The sequence below is a fragment of the Podarcis melisellensis genome (assembly GCF_964234715.1).
Source record: "Podarcis melisellensis genome assembly, chromosome: 7".
Lineage (NCBI taxonomy): Eukaryota > Metazoa > Chordata > Lepidosauria > Squamata > Lacertidae > Podarcis > Podarcis melisellensis.
The window spans coordinates 63,409,898-63,429,067 of NC_138539.1; the positions used below are offsets into that span (position 1 = coordinate 63,409,898).

Here is a 19,170-nt window from a genome sequence, read left to right on the forward strand (position 1 = left end):
CAAAAGTGATTCATAGTCTCTGGGGGAAGTCTGGCTGCCATTACTGATTTTCTCATTCCAAAGAATCCATAGTTCCCCAAAAGACACTTTGGAAACTATCACTGTTTCATAGTTGGCAATACTGGCTTGCAATAGCATTTGCTGACAGGCACAATATTTAATAGCTGACATTACATGTAATGCTATTTTTAAAAAATAAAATAAAATAAACCTGGCAGCAATTGGTAGATAACATGCAGTGCTAATTAGTGTTTGACAACTGATGCCTTTATGAGATGGATGTACTGGCTTAAACTGAATCTGACCATTAATCCAGACTTGTTGATAACAGCTTGCCTGGTAGTCATAGGTGAGCAGAAATCACATGCAGGCGAGTGAACGAGCTAGTGGAGAAGGGAATGATCACTTCTGTCCTCCCAGCCTGCTTGGCTTCTGGGCTAACCATAGATGGAGGAAAGTCTCTTCCTGCACAATCAGCAGGAAGCAGGAATGAGTGGTATGACCTTCCTCCACCAGTCAATCAAATTATAGGGTGGCTAATAATAAAAGACTACCGTGCACAATGGGGGAGATGTTAGCCAATGTGTTCTGCCCATGGATGGAAGGAATCTGGGCTAACAGACACAATTTTGGGTGATTTCCCCCTCTCCCCTGCAGCCCCCTGCTTCCCCCTAAATCTGCTCTGGAAAGTGACATCAGATTTGGGAGAAGGGCACAGAAGGGGTGGATGAATGACAAAAAGGCCTCTTTCCCCAGTTTTGCTGATGGATCCCCCTCATTAGCACATGGAAAGCCATAGTTGCAATCCATTAAAATAGCCAGCATATTATAACATGCTTAAAAGTTGCACTAAAATAATATACAAAGCAGAATAAGAGAGAACTTCCAAAGGTGAAACACCTGGGGAAATCGAAAGGAAATAGATTCAAGGAGGTACTATCAGCTAAGGCTCCAACCCTGAATGATGGCCTCTTCAACATTTTTCATTACCTGCCAAAATCAAACTATCGGGGGATTCCATCAAGCCTAAAGCAGCTGAATTTCAAATTCTCAGTCAAACAAAATTTCACATTCAAAATGCAGACTTTTGGATCCGAATGGTGAAAATTCATTCATTGTGTGAAGTTTTCAGTGTACGTTCAATTTTCTGTTTGGGTAGCTGCTATGAAGTACACGAAACTATCCTTGAAGGTGCAGGGCATTCATGAGCAGATACTTCCAACTCTGACTTAACTGGAAAACGTTTTGGTACTTGCAGGTCCAACCTTTGGGATGGTCCCATCCCAGATACTGCGCACTATCCAACAGGGACATGCAGATTGTTTTAATGGTTCAGGACGCCAACCAACTCCCATTGTTCTTTGTATTTTAGCACGGCCACACTCTTTTATTTCCCAGGCACACCCCTGAGGTTTGGGACTAATTTTTTCACTTGGGAGACATACCAAGGGATTTCCCACCAATTAATCTGAACATTCCTTTTCTGTGAAGGCAGGGCAGACTAGCAAGGGGGTGAGAGCAAAGCAAGTCTCAGCTGCAGCTGTTGGTATCTGATGGGAGCTGTCCTGTTGCAGGCGTGAAGGGGAGGGAATGGAGGGAGTGGGTGGGGGAAGGTGGAGGCCATATATAGCAATTGCTCAAGGATATCTTACGTCAGAGGTTGCTGTACTTGTGAAACGGAGGAGAAACTACACCGAAAACAAGGTATCTCTCTTCTAGCTGACTGTATGCCTCCTGTTATTTAATTAATACTTGGTAAAAAAAATTGCTTGACTTGGGGCTTCAAAGTAGTTGAGCTGCTCTAACCCAAAGCATTTTGCAAGCAAGATGTTCAGGCTCTTTCTAGGAAGTGTGCTCTACACATGCACATGTCTGCTCTATTAAGAGGGTAATTTCTAGTGAGTTGTACTATATGGGGTGTGTGTGTTTTAGTTGGGAAGGATTATATGTAGGTAGGTAGACGAATTTTTCATTTCACCTTCCAAATCTCATTATTATTATTTTTTAAAAAAAAATCTGTTGCATGGGATTTCCCCAAAAGTTAGGAATTTTCATTTCCCCCCAGATGCTCCTCAAGTTTTAAAAATGTAGATATCATTTCCAACTTTGCACCAATCGCCAGAGGAACTTGGGGGAGTAATATTCTGACATTGGTCTGAAGCGGCTTTGTTTTTTGATATATATTTTTGACGTCCTCAAAAAACCATCCTAACTTGGTGGCATCGCACAGTCGGTACACTGCTGACTCGCTCACATTTCCCCTTTTATCTCCCTGCTTCCTCCCTTTCAAGAGGATATCAGAGACCGACTTGCAATGACGGAGCCAACGGCCGCAGAGAGGCAGAAGAAGAAAGGGCTTCCCACAGGTCCAAGTGGGAGAAGAGCTCTCCCACCCAACGTCTCCAACGCAGAAGAAGATGAAGTTCCTGAAATGGAGACGATCGGCTTGGTGCCGAGAGGATATAAACTGCAAGGTATGGCGAGGAGCCTCAGAGTTTAGAAAGAGCAAAACGTGTTTCCCCTGGGACCTGCACCCAGGTTGGGCATGTTGCCCAAATGTTGAGGTTCAGAGGTAATCCATTATTTTCCCAGAATGCACCTGAAAGAGGCTGTGGCTCGGTGTTAGAGCAACTGTTTTGCATGCAGAAGATCCCAGGTTTCATCCCTGGCATCTCAAGGGATGGGAGAGACTCTGTCCAGATCTGCCTGGAGAGCCAGTGCTTATAAATGTAGACAATACTGAGCTATGGCCTGCCTCAGTATATGGCATCTTCTTAAATTCCTAAAATGTGATCTTGTGGGTTTGGGGTTTATTTTGAATGAGTCATGACTTAATGCAGATGGGAAGATAAAGGATCCCACATCCCCAGGGCTTATCCTTCAGTGGTTTGAATCCCTGTGATGGGGTGAGCTCCCGTTGCTCGGTCCCAGCTCCTGCCAACCTAGCAGTTCGAAAGCATGTCAAAGTGCAAGTAGATAAATAGGTAGCGCTCTAGCAGGAAGGTAAACAGCGTCTCCATGCGCTACTCTGGTTTCACCAGAAGTGGCTTAGTCATGCTGGCCACATGACCCGGAAGCTGTATGCTGGCTCCCTCGGCCAGTAAAGCGAGATGAGCGCCGCAACCCCAGAGTCGGTCACGACTGGACCTAATGGTCAGGGGTCCCTTTACCTTTACCTTAAGTAAGTAAGTAAGTAAGTAAGTAAGTAAGTAAGTAAGTAAGTAAGTAAGTGTCCCTTGAAGGAGCAGAACTAAAGGGACGGAGGATATTGATTTGTTTTTATAATATTTCTTGTATACACAAATGACCACCAGGATGCTAGATTGGGCCCTGTGGCTTGGCACAAGGGACAAAGCTTATAAGTGAGTGGCAAAAATTAACATTGCTTCCACTGATGTGAGATGGAGGGTACAGTTGCCCTCCTGATTTTAATTAACGGGTGGTCATTTGCCATTTGGCTGCCTCTTGCAGTCTTACTACTGGGTGAACTTAGTGAAGGATGGCTATGCTACACCTCTGCTGTTGGCGGCAGTGCCACTTCCTAGGAATCACATGTGGGGAAAGCATTGTTATGCTCATGTCCTAAATGCAGGCTTTCCCAAGGGGGCTGGGCTAGATGACCCTTGGGATCTCTTCCAGCTCTACAGTGTTTGGCCACTGTGAGATCAAGCTGCTGAACTAGATGGGCCTTAGTTCATTGTGGACTTACAATTCAGGCAGATTTGAATGGGTTCAGAGAAATAAAATCAACCTTCTTAAAGACACATTTGTCCTGCTAGCACATCACACGAAACCAAACCATGGTTTAGTCTTCTTCTTTGGCGATCACTCGTAGCCGAGTAAGATTGTCTTCCATAAACACGGTTTTAACAATGAGTCCATAAGTGACTGTGGAGGCCAATTCGGGATCCACATGTCCTTCCACAGTGGGGACATTGGTTTCCGGGCAGGAGTTAGTTGATCATGGTGTGGATTTGCCAAACGTGCCTTCCTCTTGGCATGTTTCTCCCTTGCGTCCTGAGTTCGAGTGTCTTCAAAGCTCATGACACCTTTGGTAAAGGCCGTTCTCCAATTGGAACACTCGCAGGCAAGTGTTTACCAATTGTTGATGTTTATACTACATTTTTAAAGATTTGGCTTGAGATAGTCTTTAAACCTCTAATGTGAAGGTGGCTTTGGGTTTATGGCAAGTTTGGCTTAGCGTGTTGTCTGAACCCGACCCACCTTAACCATGATCTGTAGCCAATGTTTGCTCTATGGTTACAGTGAAGGAGAAGAGACCTTAACCGCAACCCCAGGTTCGGATGATATGGACATGCCAGGGAATTGGACCTGAGGCCACTCAGCTGGGACAGCAATGGCGTCTTAGTGGACTGTAAACTATGAAAGTCTATAGGCACCCACAAGGAAACAAAAGGGTTGGGGTGGGTTGGAGTTTCAGCATGGTGAAACTTGAGTTCTCACCTGATGTGAAACAGTCAGGCTGGATAGCTCAGTTGGCTAGAGCATGGTGCTGATAATGCCGAGGTTGCAGGTTTGATCCCCATATGGGACAACTGCATTTCTCCATATTGGGGTTGGACTAGATGACCCCACGTCCCGTCCAACTCTACAATTTTATGATTCTATGATTTTGCAGAAACCTGAAGCCCAAGGTTAGGTCCTAAAGGACATCACATAGCCCTCTGCTCATTAGGGATTAGGGGTCCTCACTTCTTGCTGCAGGCTCTTCATGCTCCCGCAAAGGTATTATTGAAGGTCAGGGGACTTTTCCAAGTGGCATCCAATACAAAGGAAGGTACAAACTACCTGCTTTCAAACAGGTGTCACAATCTCTCCTTTTTAATGAAAAAAAAGGCAGCTGTGGGTCCCAGATCTGCCGAGGGTCAGGGTCCACGGCTGTTTTTTTCTTCGCAATAAAAGCCTTTAATTAAAAAGCGTGAGTCCTGTTTCGCGTGGCCTCAGCCCGGAGAGACTGCAGCAGAGGAAGGCAATGGGCAGAGCCTTCAAGTGTGCAAACAAACTCTTAAGTGCTCCACAATCTTTTGGGGTTGCTGATCCAAGTTTCTCCTTCATTGCTAGTCCATTAAAAATTGCAGGGTGTTGTAATAGCCTTATGAAGTCAGAAGCCTGTCCCCATGGTGTGCTGCATCTCAGCTAAGCCAGAACAGCTGCACATTGTGTCCCTGGGTCTCCTCGCTTCCACTTCCTTCCTTTCCTTCTGCTTCACCCGTTTCCAATTTTAGGGACCGTTCGTCTGCTACACTGCAATGCATACTGCTCATGGACTGCAAATATCTATCTCTATATAATAAACAACAAATAATATGCATATCATGATGATGGCCTTTTCCCTCTTTTACTTCTTCATTTCATCACCACCAAATTAATAACCAGTGTTAAAAAATTAATTTTATTGGTTTAAAAAAACACGAAAACCAACAACATTCCAAAGCATAAGCAGTGCAAAGAGAGAGACTTTAAACCCACCTCCCATCCTGCAACTTTGGTTCACACACACAGAAGAAAAAAGCCGTCACAATTTTACATATCTGCGTATATCAGCATAAGGAGAATTAAGGTAAGTTGTCACTAAATGAAAAGCAGGTGCCCAGAGAAGGGAAAATATGTTGATAATTATTAGAAGGGTGAGATCTGCATTTGAAAGCTCTTCTCGGTTTTGCTTATGGGGCTGAAGTATTGACACCCCCTCCCCACAAATTCAGTAGTACCTCGGGTTACATACGCTTCAGGTTACAGACTCCGCTAACCCAGAAATAGTACCTCAGGTTAAGAACTTTGCTTCAGGATGAGAACAGAAATCGTGCAGCGGCAGCACAGCAGCAGCAGGAGGCCCCATTAGCTAAAGTGGTACTTCAGGTTAAGTACAGTTTCAGGTTAAGTACGGACCTCCAGAACAAATTAAGTACTTAACCAGAGGTACCACTGTACACGTTACCCTGTGTAAGTGTACTCCATTCAAATAAGATCTTCTGCTTTTGGGTTTCTGCATTTGGCCCTGGCATTTTGCCTGAGCTGGCATGGAAGATGCAGGAGGGAATTACTCCTGCCACCATCCTGGTAGAAATCCCCGTGGGGGTTTCCTCGCATAAATTATCAACACTCTTGTCGTGGGGGGGGGGGCGCGACGTTGTTGTAAATTGGCTGCTGGCATGCGTACAAGGGAGCAAGGGGAGCAGATGGTCATGGCGTGAAGAATCGGTGGGGGTGTGATTGCGAGGAGAATCAGCTGCCATGGAGATGGGGAATATCAGGGAGGGCTAGGCCACTGGGGACGCTGAGCTGAACGCATCCCTGACTTGCTCCGTGACCTCCTGGCTTCCCGCCCTGTCCCCTCCCGTCAGGAGGGAGTTAACATTTCAAGGTGAGGTGGCTCATGGACTCCCAGGGTCACATACTCGGAGCTGTGATGAATTTATTAGACAGCGGCGCAGATTGATTCCATGCCTTGCAAGAACTTTTGCTGGTGTTTCTCTTGGAGGCAGGTTGAGATGTTAACATGAGACATGGGGCTGCTGCCAGAACTGGAGTCCTCCTTCCCCTCCTCCGTAGCACACAGTACATAGGAAGTCTCTAATAACAATAACAATAACAATATTACAGTGGTACCTTGGGTTAAGAACTTAATTTGTTCCGGAGGTCCATTCTTAACCTGAAACTGATCTTAACCTGAAGAACCACTTTAGCTAATGCGGCCTCCTGCTGCCGCCGCCGGAGTCCGATTTCTGTTCTTATCCTGAAGCAAAGTTCTTAACCTGAAGCACTATTTCTGGGTTAGCGGAGTGTGTAACCTGAAGCGTATGTAACCTGAAGCGTATGTAACCCAAGGTACCATTGTATTATTATTATTATTTCTACCCTGGTTTCCCCAGCCACTCTGGGCGGCTCCCAACAGATTAAAAAAACAGAATAAAACTTCAAACCTTAAAAACTTCCCTAAACAGGGAACACCTTCAGGTGTCTTCTGAAAGTCAGATAGTTGTTTTTCCTTGACATCTGATGGGAGGGCGATCCACAGGGTGGGCACCTTCACCGTGAAGGCCCTCTGCCTGGTTCCCTGTAACCTCACATCTCACAATGAGGGACTTTTAGAAGACATCTGAAGGCAGCCCTGTTTAGGAAAGTTTTTAATGTTTTATCGTGTTTTTAATATTCTGTTGGGAGCCACCCAGAGTGGCTGGGGAAATCCAGCCAGATGGGCGGGGTATAAATAATAAATTAATATTATATCCTTCTAGGTTCACTTTGAGTCTATCATTGCAGACCTGATCCTGATCCCCCCCCCCCCTAGCACAGCGGCATGGTGGAGAAGAGCCCAAGCAGGGATAATCATATATAGCTACACCTTCTTCCTGTCAGGACACAAAGGGGCGTGATCTCACAGAGTTCTCTCTAGCAAGTTCACAGGAAAACTCTGCGAGCCTCAGCCCTTTCTGGCAAAACATGAATTGTTGATTTGACTGTATTTGACATCCTACAGATACTTAGCTCGCTAAATAAATAGCCTGACCTGGCATGAGAAACTGCAGTTCCTGTGACCCCACTGAAATCATTGGGACTTCCTCCCAAGTACTTGTGCATAGCGCCAGCGTGGTGTAGTGGTTAAGAGCAGTGGACTCGTAATCTGGTGAACGGGGTTTGATTCCCCGCTCCTCCACATGCAGCTGCTGGGTGACCTTGGACCAGTCACACTTCTCTGAAGTCTCTCAGCCCCACTCACTTCATGGAGTGTTTGTTGTGGGGGAGGAAGGGAAAGGAGAATGTTAGCCGCTTTGAGACTCCTTTAAGGGAGTGAAAGGCGAGATATCAAATCCAAACTCTTCTCTTCTTCTTCTTCATAGGAGTGCAGCCCTAGTATAATAAACTGAGGGTTTTTTTAAGCCCAAGGAACTTAAAAATCAATTCATACCCTGATCTAGGCAGCAGAATGAAGTTCAAATCATACTTTTAATGGCGTGGAAACGGTCAGCCGGGAATAGGTGTTATGGAGCTGAAACCAGCTTTCAAACGTGGTTTTACGATGATGATACCACATGATTAATCCTCCGGGAACCTATCAGCGTGGCTTTCTCTAGTCGGCCCAAGGACAAGCCTTATTAGAGCATTCCTGTAATGGGAAGCAGCATACAGGGCAGTATATTTTCTCAGGGCAGCCACAGGGCTCTTTTGTTTGACATTACAATAAGGGCTCTCAGCTGTTGCATTAAAATTTGATTTGGAGGTGGTGGGGATTGCCTCCAGTATGCATTACGGGCCTTCAAAGAGACTGCATCATTCATGAGGCCTCACTTACGTCCTGTAAGGTCAGGAGTCAGATGTTCAGAAGTCGAGAATGGGAAATTCAAATGACTTGACTGGAGAGGGGCTGCCGTTAATAAGGGCCGTATAATTGCCTGCACGGTGAGCATGTTTACTGGTATTCCCCTTCGCTATTAAGTACCTCCCCTCCATGCCAATGTATTTAGATAATAGTTGCTCATGCAGAGAACTGCCCTTGCCTACCATAAATACTGACAGGAAACTTGCTTCTCCAAGAACCAAGATGGCACCAGCCACACAGAAGAGGGAGTGAGCAGTAGGCTCAAAGTTTGGCAAATCATTAGAAAAATCCCTTAGGTAGCAGGTGTGTGTGTGTGGAATCCAGGACAACTCAAAGAGAATTGAGTCTTTTCAGTGGGCACAAACTGCCGACGGAGGGCTTGTCCACACTTTTGCTTGTGTGTGCAGTAGGGGAAACCTGCAATTTACCACTGACTCAGAACAAACGTCAATGGGTTTTTCCTGCAGATTTAAGTTTCTTCTGGTTCAGTGGTAAACAGTGGATTTTCCTGGGTAATAATAATTTTATTATTTATACCCCATCCATCTGGCTGGGCTGCCCCAGCCACTCTGCGCAGCTAGGACAAAAAAAAAAAATAAAACCCAGAAAGCATGGGACAAGCAGAAAACCTCTTGGACCCATGCTTGGGAAAATAGAACCCAGTGGGGAGAGGGAATGGAACAAGGTATCTTGAGGAAGGCAAGACTGGCCGGAACTCTGAACAGGAGCACTCTGCTCTGCAGCACTTTATTGCAGTTCACAGCTGAAGCTTCTAAATCCAATTCATCGTCCTGAGATCCATCCAGTTTTGGGAATCTAGAGCAGCAATAGGGCTGGGCTCCTGGGTTTGTAAGCAAAAGTGAGCTCATTGACGTGAAATGGTGCCTTTTACGCTTAAAGCATTGATGGTAATGTTGAGCAGGCTTCATGTCTCTCAAGAGCCTTTCTCCAGTTTTCTAACAGAAATCTCTTAACTGAACTGTAATGGTTCTAGGGGTTGCTCGTGTGTAAACCGGTGGAACACCTGGCTGGGTTGCCTGAGTGAACCTTTTCTGTCCGGACAGCCAATCACCTGTGGCTGTCTCAATCGCTGGCAGAATCCATCAGTGGGCGTTTCTTGAACTTCTTCCAGCAAAGAAGCTCTTTGACACCTAGTCTCCTCCTACTCTCCCTGCGCGGAAAACTTCTGTGCAGGGTGTGTGTGCGCAGCGGAGGACCCTTGCTCTCCACGCTGGTCCCTGGCAAGGAGTCATGGGACCGCCTCGGTTTCCCCATCTGCCCCCCTTCTCCACTGGTGCTACGCTGATTCTCTTCCCCAGAAGATGGGCTGCCTCTCCCCATCCCGGGACGCTCTCTGGAATCCCTCTGGAGCCCGCTCTCTCCCTCCGGCCCTGATGGCAGTTCCCTGACATGAACATAACAACAACAAAAACAAACAAACAATGCAATGCTATACACGTCCTGAGTTGAACAGACAGTGGTGATAGCTAGAAAAGTCACACAATCAAAGCAAGGAGCATGGAAAGAATAATGCAGTCAGGCTTCTAAAACCAAGTCAGTCTGTAAATAGTGGAAGTTTCAAAACTTAGTAATCTGAAAACTCTCTCATTAAGGAATCTCTCCCCCCCCCCCAGCCACCATTTCGCAGACCCCAGAATCACCCTTACTTTATGTAGCATCTCTTTTGCTTCCTGCCCAATCCTTAAAGCAAAATGTAAAAAATACATATTTTGGGGAGGCTCAATCCTAACAGAAAGCAGCCTGGTCCTCTGCTGACAAGTCTCAACTGCCCTTTAATGAAACCTCATCCAAACACTTGCACAGTATTCCATGGGAATTTCAAGTACTGCTTATATGGCTTTAGTTTCCTCCCCCCACCCCAACCTCCTGCCAAATCATGAGGTCTAGAAACATGCTGGATGCTCAGCATCCCTTAACAGCTACTAGATTTTGCCTCAAAAATCACAGGACAATCCTTTGGGTGAACATTTCTGGACTCCTTATCTAAATAAAAATTGCTAAAACAGATTGTTCAAGACTGAACTGGTTACATTATAGAAGGATGCTAGTCCTAAATTAAAAGCCATCTCCTAGCATCCATTAAGCAAAAGGGTCACTTTAACCAGCATTGTGTCTAGAGCCAATATCATAAAAACAGCAATGTGTTGTTGATTTCATCTTCATTCCAGTGCCGTATTTGTTGTGAAATTAAAAACAGATATAAAAAAAGCAGCCAATTTGCATCATGTGCTAAACTTGAAGCACCCTTAGAGTAGACTCCAAAAAGAAAAGCAACCCCTATTCTGTCACGCAACAGATATTGATGCAATATCCTTTTGAGCAGGGATTTGGGAGGTAATGACAAATATGATAATACAATCTATTGAGTCCTGTTTCTGAATGCTAATCACTGTAGAGCAGCTGGGGGGAAAACACCTCCTTCCCCAGTACGTAGAATCTCTACATTACACAGCCTGTAGGGAATTGAGCTTGTCTGGAGTTTCCAAGTCGTACTGGTAATCCCAGTGACATGCATTATCTGATGAAGCACAGCTCTGCCCAATACATAATGAATGGCAGGCGGTAGAGAACTAGTGAGAAAGCTCCAGCTCACAGGCAAAATTAGACCTGGTAGGGCTTAAACAAAAAGCAAAAAAAAGCTGTGTGCCTAATAGCTCCTGCACCATGAGCTGGCATTCAATAGCACTTGCAAACGTCACAAGGACCTGGAAGACCTGAATTGGTTGTCAGAGGCCTGAATTCAAGCTGCCACTTTGCTTGTGCATGAGCCATGCCCCCCTAGTACTCCTATTCTTCTCTGACTTCTGATCTTTGGAAAGGAAAGAGGGAAAGTTTGAACCTATATAGCTCAGGACTGCTGCCTCTCATATCGACATGCACAATGATGAACTCTGTCTTTTGAACTCCTTCTCAGGAGCCACATCTGTGTTGGTGTAAGACGGGGCCTTTTTGGTTGTGGCACTCCACCCTTGGAGCATTTCCCCAGGCAAGTGTGCCTGAGGCCAATACTGAAGAACATAAGAAATGTCTTGTTGGACCAGGCCAAATGTCTATCTAGTCCAACATTCTGTTTGCTCATCGGCTAACCAGATGCCTCCGGGTAGCCCATGAGTAGGACATGAAAACACATGACCCCCAACAGCTGGTTTTCAGAGGCACACTGCCTCTGATACCAGAGGTAATAGACAGCTGGTAGCCATTGATATGATAGCCATATCTTATATGAAAAAGCCTTATTCTCCTTGTGCCTTTGAGGGACCAGGTGAATGTTTGCCTAGGCTCTTTAGATCATTTGCATGGTAACGCTGGATCATTTGCATGGTAATGCCTGCTGCTCAATGAGCTTAATCTTTATATTGTTGTTGTTGTTGTTAGAATTTACCTGGGGGTCTCAGGGCGGTTCACAGAATAAAATCAAGATAGAAAACCACAAAATACATAATAAAAATAAAAACAACAACCCAATAGCCTCCCCCCCAACCCCCCTCCCCCACATTTTAAAAAGGCATAGGATGTAAACCAGATCAACCAAAGGCCTGGTTAAAAAGGAATGTTTTTGCCTGGCGCTTAAATGTGTACAATGAAGGCGCCAGGCAAACTTCCCTGGGGAGAGCATTCCACAGACAGGGAGCCACTGCAGAGAAGGCCCGTTCTCATGTTGCCACCACCTGGACTTCTTGAGGAGGAGGCATATAAAGGAGTACCTCAGAAGATGATCTCAGGGTCCAAGTAGGTTCATATGGAAAGAAGTGGTCCTTGAGGTATTGCGGTCCTTGAGTTTGATTTAATTTATGGTTGTCCTGCAAGTGTTTTTTTTTAATTTTTACTTTAAAGAATTAAAAGGCAGTGTCTGGAATTTGTGAGATTAAATGGTAAAGGGAAAGGAAGTAATTCTGGGATGGGACCCAAGTGACAAGAAGGAACTAAAAATGCCATGTTGGTCATCTCTTTGTGCACCTGCAGATGTTCTGGAAGTGCAGGACGTCCATTTGTTCAACCGTGAAGATGACATTAATAAGAGAGAACACCACACAGAGCGATACTACAACCTCAAGCTGATTGTGCGCCGAGGGCAGCCCTTCCACATCCAACTCTCATTCAACCGCCCATACAATCCAGAAAAGGACCATTTCTGGATTGAGTACATTATAGGTAAGTGTCAAATGGTGATGTTCACCACCACCCTTCTCTTCACTGGATTATCATACTAGATGGGGGGGGGGATGGATGAGATGGGAGTGGAGGAGGGTGTCCTTACAGATAGCAAAGACTGCTAGGTATCTAGAAGATATTGGTCTTTGCTTTGAAAAGCAAAAAATAAAGCAAAAACAAATTATTTCTCAGGACTTCAAACTGGGGTGGGTGGGACTGTGTATCTACATTTGAAATGAGCCATGGCAGGAGACAGAGAACGTTGTGTAATTTGCTTATTTATTAAATTTGTATACCACCCTTCGTCTGTAGATCTCAGGGTAGTTTACAGCATAATAATACGAGATTAAAAACACAAAATACATAAAGGTTTGTCCAGGGAGAAATGAGTGGAGTGAGTTCCAACACAAATGAACTGCAGCCTCTGTAAATCAGTTGTTAACGCCTCACCTTTCCTAAACACTATGGGGAGGAAGGGAATAAAATGGCTTGGTTTTAGACATAGCCATAGTTTAGCGTCACAAGAGCGAACACCCTACATTTCACGTGAGGAGGATACCAGAGGCTTCCACTTTCTGTTTAGAGCTAACCACAGTTCCCTGTGCCATCCAGGAACAGGAAAGTTCATATGAAGAACCCTTTTGATAGCCAGAGATGAGTCAGGTTGGGGTAATAAGGAAGGTTAAAAGAAGGTCAGGGGATTCAGACACGGAAATGACTTGCCTTGTGTGGGAGGAACAGAAAGAAAATGCTGGATCATCTCTTGAATTTTCACGATTAGCCGAGGGCCACAGCTAGCCTTGGATGTTCCAAAAAGGCTTTTGCTGTTTCAGATCATCCTTCTGCCTGTCAAAGTAGTGGTCCCATCTTAGGCAGGCAGCCGAGAGAGAGAGAGAGAGAGAGAGAGAGAGAGAGAGAGAGAGAGAGAGAGCGCGCGGAGAGCAGGGGGTGATGCTTGGGCTAATCATATAATCATTGATTTTAGGGTCAGATTTCAAACCTTCCTGATCCTGTTATAAAATAGAAAAACCTTCTCTTTGGAAAGTGCCTCTCCACGGGGGAGTCCTGCTGACTAATCCCAAAGAAAATAGCAAATCGCATTCCCTGCCCATCAAATCTCATTTTAATAAGGTGCCCTGAAAGAGGATGAGCTTGGACCTCTTCAGAAAATGCAAATGGACACTCATTGCAAGCTATGCTTGCCAGCTGGCATCTGTTTGCTCACAGGGAAGGATGAATGGCCAAATCCTAGGTGATGCTTGCATTTGATCTGGCACTGGGTTCAGGGGATTCAATTATGCATATGCAGCCAGTTCCTGGTTGGCTGGCATGTATTTGGATCAGCTCTGGCCTCAACAAAGGGTCTCTCTCTCTCTCTCTCATCACAATGGCACACAGCAAAGCTAAGTTGCACAGAGCCTTGGAGCATGTACAGAGTTCCAGCCAGACCGAGCATCTCAGTAACAACAGTAACATGAGCACCTGGTAATCATTAGTATACTGATCTAAAGACTGAAGTTCCATTTAACTATCATGGATTATTGCCATTTAAAAAAAGCTATCCTCCATGAACTGTCACAATTTTTAAAGCCACCCAAGCTAGTGGCTATTGCTACATCTTTTTGGTAACGAGTTCTGTGCATTTTTATTGTACAAAGAAATAGTCCTTTTCTTCTTTGGTCGGTTCAGAACATGCTGCATGTTGCATCGATTACTTGCTGATTACTCAATGCTTGATTCGTAATGGAAGGACAGTCTGCTTATGAAAAACATTTGTGCTGTGTTAAAGTTGCTGTTGACTAATAAGCTAATTCTGTGTGCTGCAGTTACTTATATAGGGCAGTATTCAACCACATTTTACCTAGAGTAAATCCACTGAAATTAACGTTACATTTGCATTCTCTTCCTGCATCTGAATGCCTGCGAACTATTGAGTCCATGACATTTGTGGCAAATTTACTATTCAGTCTACATGACTTACTGATGCAAATCTTTCTCCACAGCCGTCTCCCCTACTGTTATAAACTCTTTGAGAATTATTTTTGATTTGACATTTAATTTGTCTTCCTAGGAACTAGCTGTATTTTTGCATTTGTATTATTGACTGCCCCCCCCCTTTCTGTTGCTGCACAATAATCGTGTAGCCATTTATTAAATCTGCTAGTTAGGAATTAGCATACATTTAGCTTATTCATTTCTATATGGTGAACAGGTGTGCCTTTTCAGGTTTTCCTTTCAGGTTCTTTTTCATTTGGAAGGAAGGATAGTCCATGTATGTTTGGATAAAATGCATTGTCAATTAAATAATACAGACGGAGTCGAGAGAGAAAAGAAACTCCAATAAGACTTTACTGAGGAAGACTGAATAAAAACAGTGTATAACTTGAGGAGAATGAAACAGAGAGGTTTTGTCTTTCTTACTTGTACATATCAGGGAGACATTCAACTAAACATACAGAGGGAAACTCCCGCAGAAGTATCTAGCCAATCAGAGCACACGCCACCTCACGAAAGATCGTGCCATGGCCTAGGTGCTAAGCAACACCTCCATCCCGCTTTTTGGCTAGCTGACATACTGATAACAGAAGTAACCCTTAAACTATAAACTGAATGACCGCTGCTGTTTCAACAAAAGGAGGTTGAATCTTGTATTAGAGAAAACCCAATACATAATTGGGTTTTCACCATGAATTCACCATGAATTTCACCCATCACATTCCATTCTTCCCTATTCCTTTTCAGGGCTCAGATCTGGTAACTTGAGTCACCACCAAACAGCCGCTAAATATGGGTGGGAGGCATGGTGTGCTCTGCTGCTTTGCAGGAATGGAGAGAAGTTGGAGGCATGGAGACACTGATCCCACCTGCCATGTTCTCCTTGCAATCTGTAGGACTCACAGCAGAGATAAGAAACCTATAGCCCTCGTGGTCTAGTTGAACCACACTCCCCTCATCCCTGACCATTGGCTGTGCTGGGTGAGACTGAAGGGAGTGGAAGACCAGCAACATCTGGAGGACCAGAAATCTCCCATCTCTGATATGCAATTTAGCCCCATCCCTTGGACACTCTTATTCCAGTGCATACCTTACCCTCCTGCTGTTGGGCACAGAGCATACAGATCCCTGTCTGTTGAGTATATCCATAGTAGGCAATGTTGTGTCAGTTCCATATCCTTACTGAAAATATAAGTCCTCCTAATAATGGCTTGTTCAAAAGGCAGCTAAAAGATCACATCAATTTCCCCTTTTATTGCGTCTTCCTGGGTCCGACATTAAATCTCTTGATAAATTTATACGCCACCTCCTTGCATTAATGATCTTTTTCCGTGGACTGTAAATCTCCGGATCCATTTGACCTCTGCCAAACTGGCTTCTTAAAATCCATACGTATTGGTCTAAACGCCCTAAACACTTTTGTTATAAGCCAATTGACTGATATACATAACAGCATCCATAAAAGAGCTCTTGGGTTAAAGTCGGCATTTTCTTGGCTCCTGTATTCCTGTAAATCCATGAATTCTTGGACAAAGATAACTTTGTCTTTCTCTTCTTCCCTCTGGTACTCAGTCTTGTTGCTCTTGATAACTGTGCAGTCACAGCTGTAAAGAAAAGGTGAGGACAGACCTATCTGGGCTGGGTGGAATAAGAATTCTCTACCACAGTGGTGGGCTGAAGGGGGGGGGATGTAGGACGGCAGCATTTTTATTTACTCCTTAATATTTGTCATAGAATCCAGAATGCGGCAGCTAGACTGGTGACTGGGAGTGGCCGCTGGGGCCATATAACACTGGTCCTGAGAGATCTGCATTGGCTCCCAGTACTTTTCCAAGCACAATTCAAAGCGTTGGCGCTGACCTTCAAAGCCCTAAATGGCCTCGGTCCTGTATACCTGAAGGAGCGTCTCCACCCCCATTGTCCAGCCCGTACACTGAGGTCCAGCGCCGAGGGCCTTCTTGGTAGTGGCGTCTGCCCTGTGGAACGCCCTCCCAGCAGATGTCAAGGAAGTAAACAGCCATCCTATTTTTAAAAGACATCTGAAGGCAGCCCTGTTTAGGGAAGTTTATAATATTTAATGCTGTATTGTTTTTAACACTCAATTGGGAGCTGCCCAGAGTGGCTGGGGCAACTCAGCTAGATAGGCAGGGTACAAATAAAAAATTATTATTATTATTATTATTATTATTATTGAATCATAGAACTCTAGAGTTAGAAGGTACCATAAGGATCATCTAGTTCAACCCCCTGCAATTCAGGAATATGCAGCTTTCCCATATGGGGACTGAACCTGCAAACTTGGTGTTATCAGCACTACATTCTAACTGACTGATCTATCCATGACTCACATGAATCACTGTTTCAGTTCCACCCAGTATTTCCTCATCTTGCTGACCAGCATGGCAAAATTGCATAACTTGCGTAATTTGCATTGTAATTATGATATTCCATCCCATGCAAAAGGCCGTCCGTTTCACTGCAAAGGAACTCCCATGCAAGTGGAGAGGAATAGCAATCCATTGCATATTGTTTGTGAAAGTGGCAAAATCCAATAGGATTTTCTGAACTGATTTCTGCTCAGGACATGGGATGAATAAGAGAACACGGGCAATTTCCACTTCTGTTTCTGTTGGCAATTTTCAGCATCCCTAGCTGAAGGTAAATTAAGATCTACTGCGAGACCTCTGGGCCTTTTGTAGTCTATCAGCAAGGGCGTTTGACTCCCAGGCATTGCAATAGCAAAACTAACTTCCCCACCTAAATGAGGCTGTTGAAACGAAGAAAACTAACCAGGGCTGAGTGGACTTTTGTGTGAAAGAACTGTGAGCTCAGGTCAGTTCTGGTACCGAAAACAAATCCCTAGGTTTAGAATGTGCTCCTTAATTCTGACTTTGGGTGCTTCCAGGCGGTGACTATTTTTGGGTTGGGAGTCAGTCAGATACCGACAAATTTGGATTGCACTCTTATAGTCAGTTGGGAGGTTTTGCACAACAAATCTACTTCCCCAACGACTGGACTTCCTGTGATATGGAAAGTGATGGGAAAATGTACTGGAAAGTGTGGGATATTTACATTTGCTGGATCAGGATGAGTATCAGAATTGCCCATTGTGGTCACATATTTGTCTTTTCTAGTTTAGCAGCTGGCACACAACTTTTTTTGGGGGGGGAGTGAGTGAGTGTGGATCACATATTTTAGGAAACAATGATTCAACAGTAATAAATAACAGCTTCTTCAAAGGGTGGAGTCTTTTGCAGAGTATGAGAACAATATGGTTCATGGTCAAGTCACGAAGACCACTATTGAATCAATGAGTCTTCTTCTTTCTTCTTCTTCTTCTTCTTCTTCTTCTTCTTCTTCTTCTTCTTCTTCTTCTTCTTCTTCTTCTTCTTCTTCTTTTCATTTAACAGAAACTTGGGCATTTGATTAATTAGCCATGCAACACTTAGCTGCAAATGGCATGATGTGAAAAGCACATTTTTTCTTTAAAAAAATTGTCATAATGAGTAAGATGTGTGCTGGCTGGGGCTGAAGGGACATCTGGTTCAAAACATCTGGAGAGCACCACTGGTGGTGGAAGGGTGGCGCTGAGGGCGGTCCACCTCGGGTGTCATCTCTGAGGGGGGGTGACGTCGCTGCACCCCCCCCGGGACACTCGCCTCGCCCCCGGGTGCACAGCATGGGCTCTGCTCCTGGTGCCAGAGCAGCTAGCTCCGCCTCTGGAGACCGCTAGAATGGCAAATACTAATAGCTGTTTGACACCATGATTCAGAGCAATTGTGACAGCGATTTCTGTACACTTTGACAAAACAGAGAGAGCTGTGATTGTGCCAAGGGAGGATCAGTTTCAGGTCTTCAACCTATCACCTGTTGCTGAGACTTATAGGTACAGCTGCTACAGGCATTGTGTATACTTTGGTTTACTTCTCTGGTTTTATTTGTGGAATTAACTGGGTCTTTTCTCTTAAGAGAAGGGTGGGAAACTGCAGACCCCCCAAGTGTTCCTGTTTTCCAGGGACAATCCCAGGTTTACAGAAGCCATCCCGGTTTCTGATTTGATCCCAGTTTTCCTTAGGATGTCTCAGTTTTCCTTAGGATGTCCCAATTTTCTTCAGAGAAATGTTGAAGGGTATGGAGTTATGTGACCCCATAAGACAAGGAGATAAGTAACTATACAACCTTTAGAAGACATCTGAAGGCAGCCCTGTACATGGAAGTTTTTAAATTTAATATTTTATCATGTTTTTATATACCGTATTTTTCGCTCTATAACACGCACCAGACCATAACACACACGTAGTTTTTAGAAGAGGAAAACAAGAAAAAAATATTCTAAACGAAATAGTGGATATATGATTTTTGTGGTTCATGCTATGGCCACACACATGTGATCTGACAGTGAGTTTGGAGTAGCCCAATGCAAAAATCCTGAGGATCCAAGTGGATCCATGCTTTGTAACCACGGAGGAGGGAAGGAAGGGGAACCATGGATCCTCTGCTCACGACTGCAGCAGATCCCCCCCCCCCGCCACCCGCAGGCATTCGCTCCATAACACGCACAGACATTTCCCCTTACTTTCTAGAAGAAAAAAAGTGAGTGTTATGGTGCAAAAAATACGGTATGTTGGAAGCTGCCCAGAGTGGCTGGGGCAACCCAGTCA

The 19,170-nt window shown here is 44.7% G+C and overlaps 1 protein-coding gene across 1 annotated transcript in view; it reads left to right on the plus strand.

Moving 5' to 3' along the window:
• Nucleotides 1-1,571: 1,571 nt before the first annotated feature.
• The window catches only part of F13A1 (coagulation factor XIII A chain), a 73,392-nt gene continuing 55,793 nt past the window's right edge, over nucleotides 1,572-19,170 (plus strand). The window contains exons 1-3 of the mRNA XM_081918208.1: nucleotides 1,572-1,704; nucleotides 2,292-2,474; nucleotides 12,326-12,514. Of these exons, the coding sequence (XP_081774334.1) occupies nucleotides 2,315-2,474; nucleotides 12,326-12,514 (349 nt within the window). The 5' untranslated portion in view covers nucleotides 1,572-1,704; nucleotides 2,292-2,314. The remainder of the gene's footprint in view (nucleotides 1,705-2,291; nucleotides 2,475-12,325; nucleotides 12,515-19,170) is intronic.